This window comes from Martes martes, assembly GCF_963455335.1.
Source record: "Martes martes genome assembly, chromosome: 1".
NCBI classification, from domain to species: domain Eukaryota; kingdom Metazoa; phylum Chordata; class Mammalia; order Carnivora; family Mustelidae; genus Martes; species Martes martes.
Window position 1 is genome coordinate 195,863 of NC_137888.1, and position 23,885 is coordinate 219,747.

General features: G+C 58.7%; 1 protein-coding gene across 1 annotated transcript in view; it reads right to left on the reverse strand.

Annotated features, from left to right (window-relative positions):
• Positions 1–8,773: 8,773 nt before the first annotated feature.
• The window catches only part of PCNT (pericentrin), a 99,478-nt gene continuing 84,366 nt past the window's right edge, over positions 8,774–23,885 (reverse strand). The window contains exons 37-44 of the mRNA XM_080823610.1: positions 23,469–23,677; positions 22,557–22,659; positions 21,320–21,493; positions 15,157–15,276; positions 13,651–13,883; positions 11,957–12,033; positions 11,116–11,251; positions 8,774–9,051 (exon numbers count right to left, since the gene is read on the reverse strand). Of these exons, the coding sequence (XP_080679736.1) occupies positions 8,850–9,051; positions 11,116–11,251; positions 11,957–12,033; positions 13,651–13,883; positions 15,157–15,276; positions 21,320–21,493; positions 22,557–22,659; positions 23,469–23,677 (1,254 nt within the window). The 3' untranslated portion in view covers positions 8,774–8,849. The remainder of the gene's footprint in view (positions 9,052–11,115; positions 11,252–11,956; positions 12,034–13,650; positions 13,884–15,156; positions 15,277–21,319; positions 21,494–22,556; positions 22,660–23,468; positions 23,678–23,885) is intronic.

Here is a 23,885-nt window from a genome sequence, read left to right on the forward strand (position 1 = left end):
CACAACAAGAATCTCTCTTGGGGACTCCTTTACTCACATGTCTGACGACTGATGTTGGCCCCCAGGTTGTGGGACACGTGGATGAAATAGAGTTTTGCCCAAAGGCTATGTTGACGACTGCCTCATCCCGTTCCATCAAGAACAACATGTTCACCAGCCAGATGACCCGGAGACCTTGGTAAGACGCAGCTACTCCAGAGGGACTAATCAACGCTGTGAAGATTCAGGGCCCTGCAGCACCGTCCCAGTTTTAGGGACCCAGCAGTCAGCAGTGTCCCACAGCCAGCCTTCCGGAAGTAAAAGACAATTACCGCACCCGGCACCTTCAACAACTAGAAAGCCAGACGTTGTTGGACTGCGTCCGGTTCCGGAAGCAGCATGTGCCACACCTAGGAACCCCGCTCGGATTCAAATACCGAGTGAGCTGGAAAACTGTGAGCTCTGAGAAGGACCCAGAACTCTGATACCCACATACTTGGACCATCATCGTGGTGTCCTGTTAGCCTGCCCCGTAAGGGGGCAGTAATGGATGGAGGCCATAGCAGGTGTCTAGCAGGCGGTACTGGCGGTTATTGGTGGTGGGCAACAACGCAACGTGGGGTTTCTGGCATGTCCCACGAGGAGATTCACGATTCAGGGCTCTGAGTTCATGCCATACCACTTAGAGCAGAGAATTTATATGTCTTTGGGGGCAAAAAAAATATCCTATCCCGGTTTGCTGCTGAGCTCAGATAGAGAAGGAACACCCGACCTTGGGACACTCAAGTCACCACGCAGCCGAAGTTGCCCATTGAGACGGGCTGTTGAACTTAGGAAGTCACGAAATCGGCCGGGCCCGGCAGTAACCCGTCATAAGCGGCACATCACGACTCAGCGGGAGAATGTACAGAGGTCCCTGGAGAGCCCAGACCGCGCGGCATCCGCTGCTGTTCCTTGAGAGCTGCCCTGGTACTCCAGGCCCATCACGTCCGCGGGACCTTTATGACCAATGGACAAAGGCACAAACATCTTGAGCTTGGTTCATAAACGGGCTGGCTTGTGAGTTCAAAATGAAAACAGACAGCATGTAGGACAGTTGGGAGGACAGTGTGGGACGGTGTACCCTCCCATAAGGCAAAAGCTCCTTGTCGTTTACCTTTTTTTTTTTTTTAATTTATTTATTTGTTAGAGAGAGAGTGCGAGAGAGCACAGGCAGACAGAGTGGTAGGCAGAGGCAGAGGGAGAAGCAGGCTCCCTGCCGAGCAAGGAGCCCGATGCGGGACTCGATCCCAGGACGCTGGGATCATGACCTGAGCCGAAGGCAGCCGCCTAACCAACCGAGCCACCCAGGGACTCACGGGCAGTGTTGGATGACCTGGGGGACTGGTCGGGGCTGGAGTGAAAATAAGGAGGGGCGTGGGACAAAGCGGTGTGTGATAGAAGCCTGAGGGCAGATTTGGAACAGGCACCGCGCGGGGCGGTCTTGTATAAGATGTGAACGCCCAGAGGGCGTCCCTGAAAGCAGGACGAGACAGCCAGGTAGACAGAACGCGCCCGCCGGCTGTGTCGGGCAGCAGTGCTCACCGGCAACCCGAGTCCTGGCACGACGGGCACAAGGACGAGGGTGACAGCGGACACTGTGCCTGGGCCCGGCCGTGTGGCTTCTCTGACCAAAGCTGAGCCAGTCAGTCGCTGCTGCTGAACGTCCAGCCTGCCCACAAAAGACCAGTGCTGGGCTCCCGCGGGGCTCCTGACCTCGAAGGGCCATCAGGCAACTTCCGCCCGGGAAGAGCAGCCCCTTCCCACAGCAGCGGACTCATGTTCTCTGTGTCAGTCTGGCTCTCTTGCCCACAAACACAGGCAGCAGGGGCTTACGGACGTGTGCCCCGGGGGCACAGGACCCGTGGGGGCGTCATGAGGCAGGACTCACTCACCGCAGAGGAGGTGCACGACACGGCCCACGGGCAGGGAGCACTGGGACAGCCAGCCAGAGGCACAGCCGAAGCGTCAGAGCTCGACCGATATTCTGCCAAGACACGGCGCCTTCCAGACCTTTGTGGCACCGTGTTCCCCGTGGGAAGGAGACGTGAGCGGAAATCCAAGGGCTGGAGACAGGAGTGGCCCCACTTCCCACTGCCCCCGGCGGTTCTCTGGGGACAGGGTGGGAGTGAGGAGCCTCGGGTTGGTTGCCTGGTCCGGCTCGCAGGCCAGCTGGCAGTCACCTCCTCTCCGGGACCGCCCCCAACAACGGGGAGACCCCTGACTTCTGGGACCGTGAGCTCACCGTGCACGCTCATCACTCAACAGCCGGGGGCTCGGAGGCGTCTGTCCGAGCCGCAGCTAGGGGCGGGGGGGGGGGTGTCTGCATGTCCACAGACGCCACAGACAGGGAGGCCACACTCACACCTGCAGTCCGGGTCGAGTCCCAGGATGACAGATCACTGCCTCCTCTGTGACGGAGGAAGCCGTCCACCGTATCGGTCTCAGCACTGGCCTCTGCTCCTGGCAACTCGGGCCTGAGGAGTGGCAGAAGCCAAATGGAAACCCCACACCCACCCCCGCACCGGCGTGTAGGGCGGCCAGCGTGCCCCGCGCTGCGGCCAGCATGCTCTGGAGACCCGTCCTCGGAGCAAGCCTGTGATCTCCCGGGCCGCCAGCTGGCCCGAGCGAGCTCCCCAGGAGCCCGTTGGCCCCCCGGGGAGGCGGGGGCCTGGGAGACTCGGCACCACCCGCTTTGGTGGGATGTGTGCGGGCCCAGCTGCGCGTCTGCTAACGCGACGGGCTGCACGGCAGGGGGAGCTGTGGGAGGTCTCGGGTTCCGGGGCTCGTGAGGGCGAAGCCTCTGTGGGTGGCTCGGAGCCTGACGCGTCGCCAGAGCTCGCGGGCCCTCTGCCGTCCACCCCGGGAAGCCCCAGCGAGCAGTGCGCTCCCCGCAGCGCGGCCGCACGCTCATCCTGGACCTCCCACCTCCGCAACAGTGAGCCACCCATTTCGTCGTGGTCTGTAACCCGCCCAGCGTACGGCTTTGCTCACAGCAGCCGGAGCGACGACGACACGGGGTCCGGTGCCCGGGGGGTGCTGTTCACCTCGTTCCGGGACTTGCCCGGGCCGTCTCCGCCCGGAGCAGGGCTGCTCTCTTCTGGGATCACGCCCTTGACGAGGGTCCAGAAGCTACAGCCCCTGATGGAAGGATTAAAATCAGGCGCCTTTTCGGCTTTTCCTCAACACCAGCCGTAAAAGTTCCGTTTCCGGGGACAGAGGCAGCGGCGCCCGTCACAGTCTTATTTTGGGTCTCGGATGGTTTGGACACCGCAGCACTTGGGTTTAGTGCATGAAAACATCACAGCAACAGGTCCTGGGGGACAGAAAGTAACAGGGTACGTGCCGGCCATGGGGAAGGCCCCGTGGGCAGCTGGGGCTGTCACTCGGGCAGTTTCCGGGGGGCGAGCCGTCTGCGGGGTAGCACGCCGTCCCTTCCAATGTCCGAGGCCAGTAGCTGCACCTTGCACCGCCTACAACGGGGGATGCCCGTCTGGATTTGGATCACAGCCGTATCTGGATGTGTGGCTCCCGTCTGTGCACTGAGGAAGCCACAGGCCACGAGCCTCCCTGGAGACCAGGACTGACGACCCACGGCCCCGTGCGCTCCCCCAACCCAGGACACCAGCCACTGCTCCACGGTGTGGGCAGGGCGGACCGCCAGGGTCCTCAAGCAGAGCTCTGTCGTCTTCTGCTGGTAACTCCGTTCCCGTCAAAGAATCACCAGCCCGACACCTGCCCCCGCAGGGAACACGAGCCCACAGGGCACACAGGGCAGGCGGGGACAGCGGGACCCTTGTCGCCGGCAGTGCTAGGTGTGGGAGGTGTGCTGAAACCATAAGGACCTGGTCTTTGTCATCGGTTCCCGGTTCCTAAAACCCTTGGACGTTCCTGATAGGAGTGTCCTCTTGTTCTGAACACCGAGCCCCCCTTGCCTTTACCGGAGCTTCTCGCTGAGTGGACTCGCGGCGGGGCCCCTAGAGAGCTTCGGGTCGGGGGGCCGGAGCCTGACTTCCATCATGCGGCCAGTCCTCGCGACTACATCCAGAAGCCACGATACAACCCTGAGCAAGGCCTGGGGTCTTCCGGGCCGGGGCACCCCCAGCTGTGCTAAGCGGGGTGGGGGGGGGGCCGGGGGTACACGCCCACAGGGGCAGTCGGCTCTGTGCCGGGCTTCTGCTCGCTGCCTCTGAGCTGTGGCCTTCGTACCAAATGCGGGACAGCAACGCCCAGCCCTTCCCTGCGGCAGACCTGAGGCGAGAGGCCGTGGGTCACCCGTGTCCGGAGCTGGCCAGGCAGCAGCGTGGGTGGCCCGGGGGCCCCACGCACGGCTCACGTTGGGGGGGGGCAGTCTGTGGGGCTGTCGTGCCAGCTCCAGGTAGGGTCAGAACTGACCGGACTCAGGACACTCCAGCGCGCAGGAAACGCGCTAAAAATGGACGGGACACGAGACTTGAGCAGGTCAGGTATTCGAAATAAACTACGTGACGTTTCCCCTGCTCGGCTGTCCCCGAGCCTCCGTCCACTTCTGTGTTGGGCACAGATTTCCTCTTCCTGCCCAAAGCTTAGCTGTGGACGTCCCAAATTCTCACTCACCGTCACGGCTTCTCACAGCAAGCGTGGCACCGCTGACTCACTAGGAGCTTCCGTCCCCGGGGCAGCAGACGGTGGAAAGGCCCCCCTGCTCTCCTGGAGCCGTTCCTCCCACAGGCGGGACGGTCAGCCTGGAGCTCAGCCCATCACCGTCATTCATGCCGAAGGACTCCCGGGCAGTTTCTGCTTCCCAACCTAGGACGCTGAGCTCTGCTGTCCCAAGGGAGGACGGCTTCCCCCAGATGACAACGGTCCCTTTGAACAACCAGTGGAGACTGTCCCCAGAATCAGCAGGGACAGGGTTCCTGGACTGGCTGGTACGACACACTCCAGTCAGCACGAGGCAGCTGGGTGGCCAGCTCGCAGGACGACAGGGACATCGGTCTGTAACCCACCATACTCACTAGGCACCTCTTGGTACTCAGTACTTTCAGGCTCAACCGTGAAAGTAAACGAGCGAAGTCCTCTAAAACCAAGACGATTGAGGTCTCCAATCTTTCTGGAAGGTGCTGGCTGGGGGCCAGGAACCAAGGCCCAGGCAAGGGAGGAAGAGGCCTTGCGACTCCATACAGAACGGGGAGGCGGCAGGCTCCCCCGCGCCCAGCGCCCCCACTTGATGTGACAAGCCACAGCGCGTCGGCTGCACACGGTCATGAAGGGGAGACCCCGTCCCAGGGAGGGGGTCGGTTTCCCCCGGACAGCAAGGCCGTGTGGGCCGCGGAGAGGTGCAGGGCATCCTACCACACGCCCCCCAGGTCAGGCAGGTGCGCTACGTTCCGTCTGGGTCGGTAAATGTGGGCGAGGCAGGAGAACCCAAGGGGTGGGTCCCTGCGCCAGGACCATCCCACGCTCCCTAACCAGTCTCGGGAGACAGCAGGGCGGAGGCGGCCATTTCTTTTTAACGGAGCCGCACGCAGCATCCCTGGCAGCCAACACGTCTCCTCTGTGTGGCCAGTTCCTGCTGGGGGCACCTTGGACGCTGGGACAAATCTCTCGACCCTGCGGCCCCAGGGCCAGCAGCTCCTGGCCGGGCTCGGCACGGCTCCTGCACCATCAGAGCAGTCAGACCCTTGCCTTAGATCCCTTCTTTGGGCACCGGGGGGTTCCGTCCCCTGCCCGGGATCCTGTTCTTAGATTAGGGCAGCCTGGCCAGACTCTGGTCGTGATATAGTTGTTCATCTTTTGTTGTGAAAATTTTCAAACCACCACATATGCACTGTATGAACTAGATTCAACATTTAACGACTCTGCCATGTTTACTTGATACATATTCAAGTGTAGGAATTTTCTTTGACGAAAGAACCATTTCAAAGTATACTGTTTATGTTGTGGCTTTTTTTTTAATTTTTTTTTTTTAAGATTTTATTCATTTCAGAGAGAGAGAATGAGAGAGAGAGAGAGAGAGAGAGCATGAGAGGAGAGAGGTCAGCAGGAGAAGCAGGGAGCCCGATGCGGGACTTGATCCCAGGACTCCAGGATCATGACCTGAGCTGAAGGTAGTTGCTTAACCAACTGAGCCACCCAGGCGCCCCCTTTTTTTAAATTTTTAAAACAATGTTTAAGTTCAATTAACACACAGTGTATTCGTCTCAGGGGTGGAGGTCAGGGAGTCCCAGCTGCATGCAACACCCAGTGCTCGTCCCATCTCATGCCCTCCTGAATGCCCGTCCCCCAGTCACCCCATCCCCCACCCACCTCCAGCAACCCTGTTTGTTTCCTATGGTTGAGTCTCTCATGGCTTGTCTCTCTGATTTCATCTTGTTTTAGTTCTCCCTCCCTTCCCCCACAATCCTCTGTCTTCTTAAATCCCACATACGAGTGAGATCCTGTAATTGTCTTTCTCCGGCTGACCGACTTCGCTCAGCACAATCCCCTCCAGGCCCATCCACGCCGATGCAAAGGGCAGGACGTCTCCCTTTCCGACGGCCGAGGCACATTCCGCTGTGTAGACGAACCCCGTCTTCTCTGTCCGTTCACCTGCCGACGGCCGTCCGGGCTCTTCCCGCAGTCCGGCCGTCGTGGAGGTCGCCGCTGTGAACACGGGGGGGCAGGGGCCCCTTCGGGTCACTCCACCTGCGTCTTTGGGGTAAATACCCGGTCGTGCGCTTGCTGGGCCGTAGGGCGGCTCTGCTCTCACCTTTCCGAGGACCCTCCCCGCTGGTTTCCAGGGCGGCCGCACCAGCTCGCGTTCCCAGCAGCAGTGCAGGAGGCTCCGCTCCCTCCGCATCCTCGCCAGCACTGGCTGGCTGCAGCCGTTGTGACCGCCGTGAGGTGGGGTCTCACTGTGGTGTTGATTTGTATTCCCCTGATGTGGCTCCTTATTCTTTTTTTTTTGGCTCCTTATTCTTAATAATTCTGTGTACGAAGCCTAAGAAAGCATCATTCTGTTACCTGTCAGCACACCCGAGATTTGCAATTAACAACTCCCTTAAAATCTACCGTCCAGTACAGAGTCAGCTGTACCCTCAGTGACCCCCAAAATTACCTTCACAGGTGCTGTCCCTCAACTTAAGGACTAAGCTTCACCACCGCACTGGGGCCTGTCTCCTTGAGAGAACAGGCCCCTGTGTTTGTCCTCCTGACGGCGTGGTCAGTCTTACACGGTCTCACGCACTTTGTTCCTCCTCCTCCGAGTCGGGATCCGCCGCCGGAGACACCGCACAGTGCACACAGCAGCACCCGGCGAGGCCGGAACGCCAGGCTGCCGGCGCCGAGCTCCGCGGTGTCCTCGGGAACCCAGCAGAGGCCGCCTTCCCCGCCCCCCGCCCAGTCACAGGCCCGCACGTCTCTGCGAACGAGGAGGTTCTCTGCCCTGCGGCTCCTCCGCGGAAGGCAGCGCCATCGGGGTTACCTGCCCCGGTACCGAGCCCGCATGACGGTCACTGCCGCTGGGGGCTCCCTACGAGCCCGCCCACGTGGGGGTCTAGTCATTCAGTATTTGATAACCTACCACGGCGACTCTCCTGGACGTGAAACGGAAGAGACCTTGCCTGGGCTCCAGGACCTGGGGCTGGGACGACCCGGCCTCGCGGACAGCAAGTGGCCGAGTGCACAGCTCGGCCGAAGAGGCAGGAAGGCCACCAGACGGGCCCGACGGTCGTGTTCACTGACACACAGAGAACACAGACGTGCGCCAGGGCCGCGGGCTACGAGGAAAATCGACTGCAGAAATATGCGGTCGTTCAAAAAAGTGGTTTGACATCAAAACCTACGCCCAGCAGAATGAACACGATGTTCGAAGGTCCTAGAGCCCCATGGAAATACTAAGAAACCAAGAAAGGCCAAGGCAAGCTGCTCTCTTCCCGTCTTTACCGGGCGAAGAGGGCTTTGCGTCCCACCGAAAACGCTGACGTTCAGTTCAACATACATTCTCAGTCTGTTCTGGTTTTTCACCAATGATGAAGCAAATCGGACAGAACCAAAAAACAACACAAGGGCCGTTCACAAATAAAATAGTGCTTGATTTTATTCTTTTTGTTCTTGGGGTGTTTTTGTTTTTAAACCAAGCTCCCATCTGTACACTTTAAGAAAATCAACAACGAGGAGGCCAGCCGGGCAGCTCTGGCCACACACACCGAGCGGGACGGGCGCCAGTCACCCATGGGCGCACACGTCACCTTAGGAAGGTAAGGAGCGAAAACACACGGCAGTTACACAGAACATACTCCACTGGGCTCTCCAGCATCGCAGGGAGATGGGGACACCCAGTGAGCGGCTCTTGGGGCTGGCATCTCAGGCACGGGAGGAAACCAGGCACTGAGCGCAGGCCACGCCACGCCACGCCACGCCACGAGTCTTCCTTGGGAAAAGGGAGAAAACAAATCTTTTCCTCAAATAGAATTGTCATGGTAAGAGCCACAAGGATTTTATTCATTGTTTAATCTTCTGGCGGCAGGATTTCTTTGAAGCAGAATCTAAAAATAAATAAAATGACACAGCAATTCGTTAGACGTCTTCCTGTGTCTTTTAAGAAGAATTTCAAAATTTTGAAACAGTGCCCCTGAATTAATCTCATTTCTGGTAAAAAAGACAACTGAGGTGCACAACGGTTTCGAGGATGATGGTGAAGAAACCCCAGACGGACCACGTGCCGGCTGGAGCAGGGTCGCTGCGGCCCGAGCGCGTGAGGAAAGGAGTGAACGGTCCCCACGCCTCCTGCCAAGGACCCGTCTGAGGCGCCTCCACTCACGACCGTCCTGAGGCTAGCGACAGCGGCTGGTGGCAAGACTGACGCTTCCTCAGCCTCCGCCACGGGACCGTACGCTCCTTGGGTGCCGCGTCCCATTGAGAGAACCGGAGGAGAACGCGTTACCTGGAGGCGCCCCGCCTAGTCTTTGCTGGATCATTTCTAAATGATGAATATATTCCGTCAAGGAACGTTCGGGATCTTGAGGAGCAGTCAGGGATCTTTCGGATCTTGAATCTGGGGACGGAGTGGATCTTCAAACAAACAAACACACCAAGACACAGTGAAACTCCGCAGACGGTGAATGCAGCCAGCGGCAGACAGGCAGTGGGGCCGGGGGCCGCGCGGTCCTTTCCCTCAGCCGCCTGCTGCACCCCCAGATGAGGGAGTGAGGTGTGTGTACTTCTCCGTGTGTTTCTGTGTGCGCGTACGTAGGCGTGTCCTCCTCTCTCCGCCCACCGTGAGGCTCGAGCCCCTGACCCTGAGGTCAAGAGCCACACACGCCGCCAACGGGGCCAGCCAGGCGCCCCCAGGCTAGGGCACCGTTTGCAAGTGCCATGTAACGCTTTGGAAACCAACTTCTCGGGGGCGCCTGGGCGGCTCAGTCGGTGAAGCGTCTGCCTCCGGCTCAGGCCATGATCCCGGCGTCCTGAGATCCAGCCCCGCCATCGGGCCCCCTGCTCAGCGGGGGGCCCGCTTCTCCCTCTCCCTCTCCTCCCGCTCATGCTCTCTTGTGCTCACTCACTCTCGCAAATAAATAAATAAAATCTTAAAAACAAACAAAACCAACTTCTATAAAATGTCTCAGTTAAAATGAATAAAAATTATTGTATATTATTTTATTATTTAAAAAGACTTATTTATGTAAGAGAGAAAGAGATTATGAGGGCCCGTCAGGCGACGGGTAGAGGGAAACAACCCCAAGCAGACTCCACGCGGAGCATCGAATCTGATGCAGGACTCGATCTCATGACCTTGAGATCATGACCTGAGCAAAAAGCAAGAGTTGGACATTTAACCGACTAAGCCACCCAGGTGCCCCAAAATATGTTACTTTATTCACAAAAAATTTTTTTATTTACGAAATTTTCAAGTATAAATGCGTTACCGCAACTGGACTGCGCAGCCCTGTCCCTCAGAACCACCCCCCCGACCCGGTGCCCTGCGGGTAACCCAACTACCCACTGGCCTTTCCTCGCTCATCCCCAACCGCCCCCTTCGCTCGGGGCACGACCTGCCCGATCCGGTCTCTGCACAGCACCGTTCCTCCCGGGCCTCCGCTCTGCGACCCTCGCGCTCCTTCAGGTTGTCTCGCTCGCCCTCGCACCATCCACACGGGACAGCCGCTGGCTGGTACGGACCCTCCGTAACCATCACCAATCCAGGCCCCAGGGGTGCCAGAGCCACAGACAGAGCGTCTCTGCCTTCCCCACCCAGGGCCCCCGAGTCCTGCACACGCCCTGCCTTGCTTGAGGCCAGCCCAGAGCCAGAGCTTCCAAAGCACATCTCCCCGAGGAAGCCCACGCGTCGGTGGGACGTCACCAGCAGGCGATCGGAAGGCAGCCGCGCGCCGAGCTGGTGCCGAGCTGGGGTGTGCATCTGCGCCCGGGCGTACGTCCTGTCGCGCGTACGTCCTGTCTGTCCTGTCCTGTCAGGACGGCCCCACCAGAGGCGAGCAGTGTGCGGAGAAGCCCCCGTCAACCAGGGGCAAGGGCTGGAGGCACACCCGCCGGTGCGTCCTCCCCGTCCCGTCCCGGAACCGTGCTGCGGAAAGCACGTGCAGAGAAACGGGGGACCCTGGACGCGCGGACAAACGCGCAGACACGGACTGAACTTGGCTGCGTGACGGATCTGGCGCCGTCTCGGCTGACAGGAGGGAACACAGGGCCCGTCAGCAGAGGCCCGCATCTCGGTGCCTGAGGCGGGCATTCACGCGGTTGGCTCTGCAGAAGCGAAACCCAGGCCCTCCCTTCACGGTAACACCCGGAGGGGAAGCCGCAGCCACAAGCCCTCCCCGCGGGGTCCGCACAGTCACGGCTCCGCCCGCTCGCGGTAACCTGGAAACAAACTCGCATTCCACCGTCCGACCCCTGACCCTCCGCGTGGGAACACAGCTGCGGTGACATCTCAACAGCCAGCTGGGTGGTACGCGGGGAGGTGACCTCATGCGTGCAGAAGTCCCCGAATGGCACAGAGAAGAGATGAGCTCAAGCCCACCCAGGCCTTGGCGAGCACGGCTCGTCTGGGGAGCCGCCCTGTGCACGGAGCTTGCCCGCGGGCCCACCTACGCCGGAAATGCAGCCCGGAAGCCAACTCACCTTTCCCTCCTGCGTGGGGAGGCCTCGGGCGCACGGTCCCCGGCGTGGCTGGAGGACGCGTCCCGGGTTGGCGGGGATGTGCTGGTTTTGGACGGAGGCTGCCGGCGTGGAACTGGGGCTCTTTCCCCGGCCACTGCTGAACAACAGGGGCGTTAGGAAAAGAGACGGAAGCCTTTTAGCAGGAAGACCCCTCTACCAAAATTTAAACTGTACGAACTTCTAAGAGTCTGTATGGCAATTTGAAAACACTTTAAAAATACCAGATTTATAAAAATTACGTTTTAAAAAGCTCTAGAGAAAGCGTAGGTTTGATCACTTATGTTGTGCCCCTGCAGGACTGACCTGACCCCAGGGGAGCCCTCTGTGACCTTGTGGAGCCAGCGGGGCGCTCCCCCCACCCCGGCTTTGAGGAGGGGGCTCTGGAGAAGGGAGAAGCTGAACCGAGACCACCAGGTGTACCTGGTCGGGGAACAAACCCTCCTTAAGGCCCGAGGGCCCAAGTACCCATCGGTGGCTGGGGGAGGCCAGCTGTCGAGGGTCTGGCCGCCTCCCCCCCAGATGCCCGAGGCCCTCCCTGCAGGACCGGGGGCCGCGTCCCCCTGCGAGGGGGGGGTTCTCTGCACACGGTTACTCTGGGGCAGGGCCCGCGGGAGGCCTGCTCTCGCAAAGCAGAGGCGCAGCCCAGCAGCCGACGCCTGTCGGGGGAGTCACTCGCCTCTACCTTCAGCCCCTCCACACCGTTCCCGCTGTGGCTGGTGTTCGCCCAGCTTCCCAGCACTGAAACCACCCGCCTCCACAAGCCACCGTGCCCCCCGGGCTCCCTGCTTTACTGGGCTCCCACCTGGACGGGGCGCTCGGCCTGGCACGATGGCTCCTTTCCGATCTACCTCTTGCCACTTCTTAACCAAGAAACGTAACCTACAAAGGAAAGAAAGGACACAAAACATTGGAAACTAGAGCAAAACCGTTGTGAAAAGAGCAATGAGAGTCCAGGCACGACCGACACCTGGAATCAGACTTGGGTGGGCCCCTGCTGTCTGCGGCGCCACCCTGACACCCACCAGCCTGGGGGCCCACAGGCTCCGTTCAAAACCCCGCAACACCCGCTCCCCACCGCCACGAACACCACCCGATGACTCAGGGCAGGAGGAGCAAAGACAGAGGCCCCTGCCCTCAGGCGTTCTCGGTCAGCTGGGGAGCAGGGCTGTCAGGGTGAGGAGCGCCGGAGTTCGGCCGCCAGAGGTGCACCTCGGCGGGGCTCCCTGGCCCCTCCTGGGACGGCCCCTCCGTGGCTCAGCAGACGCCCTTCTGGCCTTCCTACCAGCTGCTCCTTCTAGACACTGCTGCCTCTCTGACCGTGCGCCCTCCCAGGTGGCGCCTTGTGATTCGCATCAAAGCCACAGCTGCTCAAATTGCTCTGCCCCCGGCAGGAGGGCTGAAGGCAGGGCCTGGGCCTGGTCACCTGCCCGCATCGCACCCACCAGGCTCCCCGGCACGGGGCCTTCTCCCCAAACACGCAGAATGGAAGGATGGATAGACAGGTGATGGCTGGGCGGTGTGTGGTCAAAACTCAGAGATGAGGGGACCAAGTGCCCCGAGGCCGAGGGCTGAGAGCAGGAGAGCGAGGAGGCCAGGCAGCCCCCCGCCTCTGCTGGAGCCATCTGGCCGGGTGCTGGGTCTCTGCAGGGGCAGGGCTCCGCAGCACGGTCAGGAGAAGCCAGGGAAGCCAGCCCACCTGGCTGCTGCGCTGGGCGTTCGGCCCACACAGACGACGACCACGGGTGGGGGCTGAGGAAGGCACCACTGGGGCGTCCCACGGCAGACACAGCACTAACGGTTGTGAGTGGGACAAACATGTGTGGAAATTCAGCAAATCTTAAAATTATAAAACGGATTTTCATCACTGTTAATTCTGAACGAGTCAAAATTCCCAGTCACACACCAGAGACTCCCATACCTGCTCCCAAAACAACAGCCCGTGTCACCAACGCCTGGGACCCTGCGTGGTGCCTAGAACTGGGGGGACCCCCAGGCCCTGACCTCCCCCGGGGAGTGGGCTTGTAGCCAGGATGACAACACCACACGCAGCCACTGCCCCACGCGGGTCACGTGCTCTGGTGGACCCGGCCCCTTGCACGGAAATACAGGGACCGGGAACGGGAAGCCATGAATGTGGTTTCAAACTCTTATCGGCTGTGCCTGTTGTCAGAGGAGTCCCCGCACAAGGCCCGTCGTGGGGCGAGGTGTCGCTAGGTGACAAGAAGGCCTCCCTGAACCTTAGTTTCAGAAGGAGAGCGCCAGTTCTGCACACGGTCTCCTGGAGGCGAGTGTCGCTCAGAAGGGGGCACATTCACGGACACAGCCTGAACGCCCGCACACTCCTGCCCCGGGACGCGGCGGCGGCGTGGGGGGACACAGCCCGAGTACCCGCACGCTCCTGCTCCAGGACGCAACAGCGGTGTGGGGGGACACAGCCCAAGCACCGGCACGCTCCTGCCCCCCGGGACATGGTGGCGGCAGGGGCCCCAGTGCTACCTGAGTATCGCGATCACCACCCTGACGGCGGTCCGAAACTTCGTAAAAGGGCGAGAAGGTGTAATTTTCTTATCTGCTTTGGAAGGAAATACTCCCAAATGAGCGATCATGGACAGCGTTTCCTGTTCAGAGTCCTGGAATCCACCAATCAATAGTAACAGATACTTCTTTTGATAAATCAGAGCTTTTCTGAAGCTTTCTGCTCTCAAGTAATGCAGGTACAATTTCTCCACCTGAAAGAAAACGGAAGTCAAGCAATCAGGGAACGAAGACATCTTCTGCCACGTGCACAGCACGTCTGCCCCGCCGGGCTTCAGAAAGAACCAGACGGTGCCTGGCCGGCTCAGTCAGCGGGGCGTTGTGAGTTCAAGCCCCACGTGGGGCGTAGGGAGGACTTAAAAAGATAAATACGTACATCTTCAAAAAAGTCAAACTGAAAAAACCCAGACCGCTTCTCTGTTCAGCAAATTATTACATCATTACAGAAGCCAGCCCTGCAGGACATGTCACCAGGGGCAGCCTTGAGGGGCACTTTGACCAATGGCAGATCGGACATCCTTTCCGAGCCTCACAGGAGCCCCCAAAGGCCCCAAGAATCTGACCACTAGGTGAGGTGCACTCCCAGGGCGGGACAGGGTCTCACCCCCAGGCCCTTGGGACGTCTCGGGGGCTGTGGGAAACCCCTGAAGACCTACCCAGAGGCGTATCCGCAAACCCCGTTACTCTAAGACAGTTTCCCTCTAGAGAGGCCTCAGAGCTCGTACTGCAGGGCAAACAGCTGACCAGCGAATGCCCAGTCTGGGGTGTTTTCAGGCTGTGGTGACCCTAACCTAACACGACCCCAAGCTGGGTGCCCTGAACTCGTGCGCACAGACACAAGGTACTTGTGCAGAACGACACTGCAGGGGCAGGTGCATCCACTGTCACTGCTCTCGTCTATGACGGCTCCACGTCTCCCGACTGCAAACAGGCACACACGTGCACACGTGTCGGCACCTGTGCTCAGGCAAAGGAGAGCCCCACTGTCACGACAGTACTTGCGCGGCTACAACGGAGACCCACGGAATGCACTCCACCGAGAGTGAACCCCGACGTTCCCTGTGGACTCGGGTGATGACCTGTCCGTGCAGGCTCGCGCAGGTGCGGGCCATCAACACGCGGGGCAAGAACGCACGGGCACTCTGCCCCTTCGCTTCAACTCTGCCGTCAACCCTCGCTGCTCTAGGAATACGAAGGCCTTTTCCTTTTTAAGAGTATGAGTGAGCGAGCAGGGGAAGAGGCAGAGGAGAGGGAGAGAGCATCCCAAGCGACTCCCTGCTGAGCACGGAGCCTAACACGGGGTCAATCCCACGACCCCGAGATCATGGCCTGAGCTGAAATCAAGAGTCGGACATTCAACCGACGGAGCTCCCCAGGCGCCCCAGAAATACAGAGTCTTAGAGACGGATAAGGGGCACCAAGTGGGTGGCGCTGTACACACCCAGCGCGGCCCGGGCCTGGCCTTACTTGCACGCTGCAGCTGTTGGTCTCCTCGCGTGCGGCTGGCGCGGGCAGTGCTGGGTCTGGCTGTCGCGCTGAGCTCCGTGAGCCCGTCCCATCCTGCTTCCACGCAGACTTGTCCGGCCTCTGTAACAAACCACAGACGACATCGTCTGCACAGTTCCTCCACCAGAAGAACATCTCGCGAATACAGCTGAGGGCAGAGTCGGCACCCCCACCCCAGGGTCAGGGTCACGTCTCCCGAGTGCCATGACGTGGGCCGTCCTGGGTCATCTAGGCAGAGCTGTCACGTACTACCAAGCAGATCGTCAACACTCAGGGGTGGTTACTGCTACCAATTATGACTGCACAAAAGGTACATTTTTATTAAAAACAAACTCCAAACATTGGTGAAAGGACACCAGATTCAAAGCATTAAGCCTGTTGAACACCCGCAGTCTCAGGTCCTAGAGAGGCTGACTCCTGACAGGTCTGAGTCCCCGGTCCCACCGCGGGACCAGCAAATCACACGCCTGGAAACCTCAGCAAGGGCCCCACGTGGGCGCCGTGGACACTGAGGGGCTGTCATGACCAGGCAGCACCCCAAACACGGGTAGCGTGGCCCGGATCCCACAGTGTGCAGAGGCGCCCAGAGCTCTGTCGGGGGGGGTCATTTCCAGAGCACAAGGAACCCCCAGTGAGGACAGAGGAGGGGCCGCCCACACCAATGACCAGAGGGAGCTCCGAGCACTTGGGCCTCGTGCACGGTGACCTTGCTCCCGCCACGTGGAACAGGAATCAAAGGTCACCTGGTCGCGCCAGCCCCCAGCTCCAGGGCACCGCTGAGAGGACGAGCCTGTGTCCGGGGTGACCCTGTGGAAGGGCTGTCACAGGCCCCTGGTGAGGAAGGAAGAAAGACGAAATGCTGTTTCCTGGCCCCGAAACACAGCCTGGTGGAGAGACTCTGGGAACCAAAGCCGCCTCGGACGTGAAGGAGGAAATGTCCCAAGTTCACGCCCAGCCTGCGGTGCACTCATTCAAAACACTTATCTTTCAGGGGCGCCTGGGTGCTCCGTCGGTGAAGCGTCTGCCTTCAGCTCACGTTATGATCCCAGAGTCCTCGGATCGAGCCCCGCGTTGGGGTGGGGGGGGTGTTCCTGCTCAGCAGGGAGCCTGCTTCTCCCTCTCCCTCTGCCCCTCTCCTGCGATCATGCTCACTCTCTCAAATAAAATACTTAAACGTAAATAAATACTTATTTCCTACAACAAAAGCAAAAATTAACGACTGGGACTACATCAACCTAAAAGCCTTCTATGCAGGAAGCCATCAACAAAACAAATGATATATCCAATAAGAAGTGAATATCCAAAAATACATTAAAAAACTCGTATACGACTCAATATGAAAAAAACACCCATTGAGCAGAAAACCTGGACATTTTCCCAAAAAATACATATAAATGGCCAAAAGACACCTGAAAAAATGCTCAACATCGCCGGGCATCCGAGAAATACAAATCAAAACCACAGTGAGATCCCACTTCACACCGGACAGAAGGGCTACAATGAGCCAGTCGGGAAACAACAGGTGCTGGCGAGGATGCGGAGGGAGGGGAGCCTCCTGCACTGCTGCTGGGAACGCGAGCTGGTGCGGCCGCCCTGGAAACCAGCGTGGAGGGTCCTCGGAAGGTTGAGAGCAGAGCCGCCCTACGGCCCAGCAATCGCACGACTGGGTATTTACCCCAAAGAAACTTAAAATACAGATTAGAAGGGACACAGGCACCCTGACGTTTCTGGCAGCCTCAACGCCAGCCAGACTGCGGGAAGAGCCCAGGCGTCCGCCGACAGACGAGTGGATAGAGAGGCTGCAGGTCAAAAGCACAAGAGAGTAGGACTCAGTCACTACAGAAGCAGGAAATCTTGCTTTTCTCCGGACAACACGGACGGACGTCGAGGATATTACATGAAGTGAGAGGAGTCAGACAGAAACAAACTGAATCCCTGTCATCTCACTTATATGCAGAATCTAAAAAGCCAAACCAAACGCGCAGAAAACAGACGCACAGAGACACGGAGCAGACCGGCCGGTGGTCAGAGGGGAGGAGGCCGGGGGCAGACGTCGCAGGCCGGTGGTCAGAGGGGAGGAGGCCGGGGGCAGACGTCGCAGGCCGGTGGTCAGAGGGGAGGAGGCCGGGGGTAGACGTCACGGAGAGAGCGGTCAGGAGCACCGTGACAAGTCTGTGCTGACAGACAGGAACCAGCCTCACGGTGGCCAAGGTCTCATGATGGATGCAAGCGTCGCATCACCGTGTGGTCACCTGAAACTAGTATTGTACGTCAGTTACTCCTCAACGAAATAACCTGTTTACTGATTTCCTTGTTAATGTTCATTGAAAGCAGGAAAGTGTTCTACTGGCGACTGGGTTTTAGTCCCACAGGGACCTCCCAGCGCTTCTGACAAGTCCCAGAGAAGAGGACAGGGCTGTGAACGGTGCCGACGGCAGCTTTCATCAGGACTAAAACACGGAGCCGTTAGAACTCACATAAAGGAATGCAGGTCTTGGCCGGGCCGAGTGGCTGTACCCTCCTTCCCAAGCACAGAGGCCCCTTACCTTACCTACCGACAGAGCTCGCAACAGACAAAGCAAGGCTGGACGGAGCTTGAAGACAAATTCGTGATTCTACTTAGAGACGGCAACATGCCCCTCGCTCCCCTCGCGGGGACCGAGGACAAGGAGGAAGCAGCTCAGTGAGGCTACAGGAGACCGGAGCGACCTTTGTGGGACCCTCCACCAACACCAGAAACACCACGTCCATCACTAAAAACCTTCCCCAAAAGACCCATACTAGGCCCAGGGAGTTTTACCGGTGAATTTATATAAATATTTAAGGAAGAAATAAATGTCAGCTCTAGGAAATTTTTTGCAGAAATTAAGAAGAGGAAGGAACACGTTCCAACTCATTTTATGAGGCCAAAACTTGACAATACCCCCAAAAAAATAAAAAATAAAAAAGCAAAAAACAAAACCCTCCAGGGATGCCCGGGTGGCTCAGTCATTGAGCATCTGCCTCCGGCTCAGGTCATGATCCCAGGGTTCTGGGATCGAGCCCCACATCGGGCTCCCTGCTCAGTGGGGAGCCTGCTTCTCCCTCTCCCACTCCCCCTGCTTGTGTTCCCTCTCTCACTGTGTCTGTCTGTCAAATAAATAAAATCTTTAAAAACAAAAACAAAACAACAAAAAAACCCTCCAGATTAACATCCCTCATGAACCAAGAGTCAAAAACACTCAATTTGCCCAAAATAAGGGCAAACTGAAACCAACAACACGTGAAAACAGTAAGACATCATGACTGCCTGGGGCTTTCCCTGGCACCAGAACTCGGAGCCCGTATCCAGAATAATACACCACGTTAGCTGAGAAAACAAGAAAACACGCATCCCCTCGTCAACAGGTGAAAAGAAAGCATTACAAAGTTAAACATCCATTCACAAAAAAAAATACTTTGCAAACTAAGACTCAGAAGGAACCTTCCTCAGCCGCAGGGCCTTTGCACAAACACCTGACAAACAGAAGCTCCGCCCCCAGGACTGGGAACAGGGCCTGCTCGACCGCCGCCGGAAGTCCAACCTGTGCCAGCACCAAGAGACGGAAATCAAAGGTATTCACACTGGAAAGAAAATAAACCCCTGTTCACAGATGACAGAGTTGTGTCCACATGAAATCCTATGGAAGGGCTCACGGGGTTAAAAAGTGCTGTCAGCGAGGGTCCCAGCACTAGGGGGACCCGTGAGTGTGGACGTGCTTCCATGTGTGAGCCAGGCGTGACGGGAGCACAAGAGGTCTGGGCAGCACCTTTCACAACAACCCCGAGAAACGAAACACCTAGGGTATCAATGTCACGTTTTCAGGGTCTGAACATGGACGCGACAACACATTTAGGAGACGGAAACAGACAAGCGGATGTGCGAGTTCCCAGATGGGAAGATCCGACGACACTACATTCAAATGCAGGTACGGCGGCCCAAGGAGCCAAGACGTCCATTCTCGCTTAAAACCTTCACGACGGCCTCACTGAGAGGTGATTCACACCCCTGAGCTTAATCCTCTGAAAATGTGCAATTCAATGGGCTTGGAGTATGTTTACAGAGTGCAACACCTCCACTCTGTAATTCGTGTTTTCATCACCCCCAAGCCCCCTCCCCACCCCCACACCCCTGGCCCCAGGCAACCACGAGTGTGTTTCCTGCCTCCCCGCTTCTGCAGCTCTGGACATCGGAGTGACAGACGACCGTCCACACTGCAGCACTGAGTGGTCTTTCAGTCCTTTCTCTGCCAAATAAGCCCATTTGGGGACGGACCGTATTTTATTTCCCTGTCCACTAATTAATGGACGTTTGGATTATTTCCACTTTTGGGCTACAATGAGTCGTGGTGACAGAAGAGTCTGGGCACAGGTTTTTACGTGGAACTGCTTCTAAGAGAGGCCAGACTCTTCCAAAACAGCTGGACCCTGTACCTCCCGGTTCCTCCCACCTCCCGACCAAACCACCAGCGAGATTCTAAAATCTATGCACCAAGACAGAGGAGCGGGAATGGCCGCGTACTCTGAAGACAGAAAGCCTGAGCACTCCCACTGCCCGACGCCAGGCTGCGGCGCGACCCAAGCCGCGTGGCCAGCAGCGCCGGAAGGACAGTCCAGACAGACGCACGCGTTGTGCAAGGGCTTCTAACATCGGTGCAAGACATGTCAGGAAAAGAGACCGTCTTCCAACATGTCCCAGAAAAACGGTATCAGCACGCATGCAAATAAACCTCGACAGAAATGTATGATGTATAACTACAAAACTCTTGGTGTGAGCCGCACACCAAAAAACCGACCTTATTAAAATGATAAAGTCTTGTTCTGCAAAGTCTACTGTCTCTACAGAGGGGGCTGCACAGACTGCGGAGGGGGGAGGCACACGTCACACGTCTAAACACACAGTCGTGTCCACAACACGCAAACCGCTCCAAACACAGCAATATCGGAACACAAACAGTACGGTTTACAAGTGGACAAGGCCGTTAAGGGACACGTCACTGAAAAAGATCCAGATGCCATCGGCACAGGGCACAACGCTAGCAGAAACCGCACGGCCAGCAGCCAGTGAGCCGACACGGCGACGGCACTCCCCCATTCTGTTCGGGGGGAAGGGAAACGGTGAGCCGCTGGACACTAGGTGGGTTCAACATGCACGTCACAGGGACACAGCAGCCCCCGTGCCCCCACCCAGGCATCAGCCCCAGAGCAACTCCTTCCAGGAACGCGAGCAGCCCGTGTGCAGCCCCAGAGACCACGCAGCCACCCCACTGAGGCTCATCTGTACCCGAATGCTGCTCGGCGGTACGGCAGCTACATCAACGCCCAGGACGGCTCACGGGTGCTTCAGGAAAGAAGCAAAGGGCCTGCAGGGGGACACACCGCGTGCCTCGGGGCCCATGACACCTGGGAAACGGCGCACCACAGGCAACAGCCAGGCCGTGCCTGGGGCAACAAGCTCTGCCAACACGGGCACACGTGCAGGTCACGAGAGTCTAGGCATATGTGCAACCTCAAGTGACACCCTACTAACCAGGGACCGACTTTACTGCACGTAAATTAAAAAATACTTTAAAAATTTTTCATTGCAGGGGCGCCTGGGTGTTTCAGTCGTTAAGCACCTGCCTTCGGCTCAGGTCATGATCTCAGGGTCCTGGGATCGCGCCCCGCATCGGGCTCCCTGCTCAGCGGGAAGCCTGCTTCTCCCTCCCCCACTCCCCCTGCTTGTGTTCCCGCTCTCGCTGAGTCTTTGTGAAATAAATAAAATCTTAAAAAGAAAAATTTTAAAAAACCTTTTTTTCGTTGTAAAAAAAGTAAAGCAAATCACAAACATAAGAATCTAAGTCTAAAAGAAAAAAAACTGGGCATTCTAGGAAAAAAGTCTATCAAGCTACATGATCAGGAACACTACGTCATTTTAATTAGGTAAAAGTCAAATAGATTTCCTGTCCCAAGCCGGTGGAGAACGTGATCTCACGCGTGTCTGCGCGTGCGCTTGCGCCTGGGAACAGCACGGACACGGGGCTGGAGGGCGCACGTGGGGGGCTCAGAGGCCCCCAGCCAGAGGGAGCCCCGCCGGCCCGCATCCCGCACGGAGGCGCGTACGTACACTGCACACGCCGCGCCTCAGCAGGTGCTGCTTCAGCGACTTCTCCAGCTGCGACACCGCGCGGCACAGCTCTGCCTTCTCCTGCGTCACCGTGTGCAAGGCTGTGGTCAGGGAGTCGTTGTCCTGCAGGAGGACGTCCACCAGCTGGGTCTGCAGCTCCGCTGTCATCTTCCTCTTAACAAGGAGAAAACAAAAATCAGTGCAGACAAATCTGTCTGTGAAAAGGTATTTATGAGCAGAGCCCGGGGGGCGGAGTCAGTGATGCGTCTGCCTGCGGCTCAGGTCATGATCTCGGGGTCCTGAGATGGAATCCCGCATCGGGGAGGGGACTGCTCAGCAGGGAGCCTACTTCTCCCTGTCCCTCTGCCGCGCCCCCTGCTCGTGAGCGCTCGCTCGCTCTCCCTCTCTCTCAAATAAGTGAATAAAATCTTTGTTAAAAAAAAGTATACTAGCTACTTGTTTTTTTACTGTTGGTTACTTTCAAGAATCACAGTTTTATACACGTTTGGGGTTCAGCGGGAGCTTGTGGGGCTGGGCAGACGTCTCCATCCACGGGACTGAAAGTAACAAGTCCTAACTCACATTTCCATTTCTCTGTGCACGAGACACTGCCCAGTGCTGGGCCGCACTAACGAAGCCAGCGTGAGACAGAACTCACGCGAGGGCCGCTCCCAGCTCCGTGAGTAGCACACGCAGGGAACAGGGAATGCCGTGTGCTCATCCGGGAGGGGCCCAACACGCGCGTCGCTTAAAACAGGTTTGTTATCTTCCAAGCCGCAGTAGTGCAGCCTGCAGCTGACTCGGGACACAGACACAGGCACTGCCTCCTCGGACAACACGCCCCACACGGACCCGGCGGCACCACGGGCATGCGGTCCGCTCTCCTGCTGCCTACATGTGTGCCCCCTTCACGAGACATGGCAGGACTTTACAGCTGCCAAGGGTCATCCGCCAGGAACCCGCATCAGCCCCAGGACTTCTGAACCCTCCAGGTACTGCTGCCAGAGAGTGTGGACCTGGCCAGAAGCCCTCGGGAGCTCACTTCTGGCTCAGGCTCTCAACCCAGGTGTACACGGAGCAGCCTGGGTCCGCAGGGGCCATGGGACACCTGCCCTGAGCACCACAGCCCAGCCAGCGCCCGCTGGAGGGTGCGCCCAGGCACTTAGCAAGGTCATGCCCACGGGAGGGGGGGTGTCAGACCGCGGAACCACACGGGGGCAGGGGGAGCCACCCTGACCTGAGAGGAACCGGGTGTGCTCAGCTCAGACTTGAGCTCCTCTAACGTGCGCAGTAAGGAGGTCACAGCTTTCTCGTTCGATGACGTCCAGTCGCTAATTGTCCTGTGAACACAGAGAGACACTGGAAGGGCTGGCGCAGACCACAACGACGGCGACCCACGGCCACTGGGAACTGTGTGGGAGAAGCCGCAGCTAGGCCCAGCACCGCCCCTGGAGGGTGTGCTTCGGACCACCCCCTCGAGCCGCGCTCTGCCCACAGCGGCCACAGGGACGGGACGCAGCCCTTGTGCGCACGGTCCGTGAGGCCCAGAGACATCCAGCCACTGAGCACAGACCACAGAGACTGCCCGAGCGCGGCTTTCCGTGGGTGTCTGGTTTGGGTGTGAAGCACCGTCCGGAAGGAAGGCCTGCTCGGAGCTCACGCTGCTCTCCAAACTAAACCGATTCCCAACGGGAGAACCGTGCAGGCGGGAGAGGGCGAGTACCAACTCTTTCGTTCACAGAAACACTCCCTTCGGTCCCTCAAACACGGCGGGGCACCCTGCTTGTGTGAGCCGCGGTCCTGAGGGCCGTGGGCAAGGCAGACACCGTGCGGACCTGCCGCGCCAGCCAACCCCAGCGGGCCCCAGCGGGCGGGGCCTGTATCCCGGCCCGGAACCTCGGGACGGGGACTGACTGCAAAGGGGCATGAGGAGACCAGATCTAAAAGAAACCTGGGCTTGACTCTTCTACCGCGACGCAAACAAATACAATCCTGTCGCCGTCTTTCAGGAAGGTGCTGCCCAGAAATTCATCAAACACGTGGGAAGAAAAGAACCTGCCTCATTAACACGGGGACCGGAAACCAGAGACCGGCCCCCAGCGTCCACTCGGCTCGGCTCGCGGGGGATAGCCCGTCCGGACGGGCTCACCTGCCCACCGTCCGGCCGACGAAGCTGGTCAGGAGCCCGGCGGCGCACAGCAGCTGCTGCCGGACCTTCTCCAGGCCGTGCCGTTCCTCCTGCAGCCGCTCCGCCTCTGGGGCCTGGCGGGCCGCCTCCTTCGCCTCCAGGGCCTGCACTGTCCGCTGAAGCTGCCGGATCTTGTGCTCGTCTCGCTGGCGCTGCAGCTCCAGCTCTCGCTGTTGTCGACGGCAAAACAACAGGAAAGTCCTTCACACGCCTGTTCCCAAAGCAGAAACCTGAAGCCCAGCCGTCATGGGGGGGGCGGGGGTGGGGGCGGGGCAGCACGGGGCCCCGGGGCAGGGTGGGGGTGGCGCGGGGCTTGCACGGCACAGCAACACCCTCCACGGGGCCAGTGTCCGAGAGGCAGAGCCAAGCTCCGCAGCA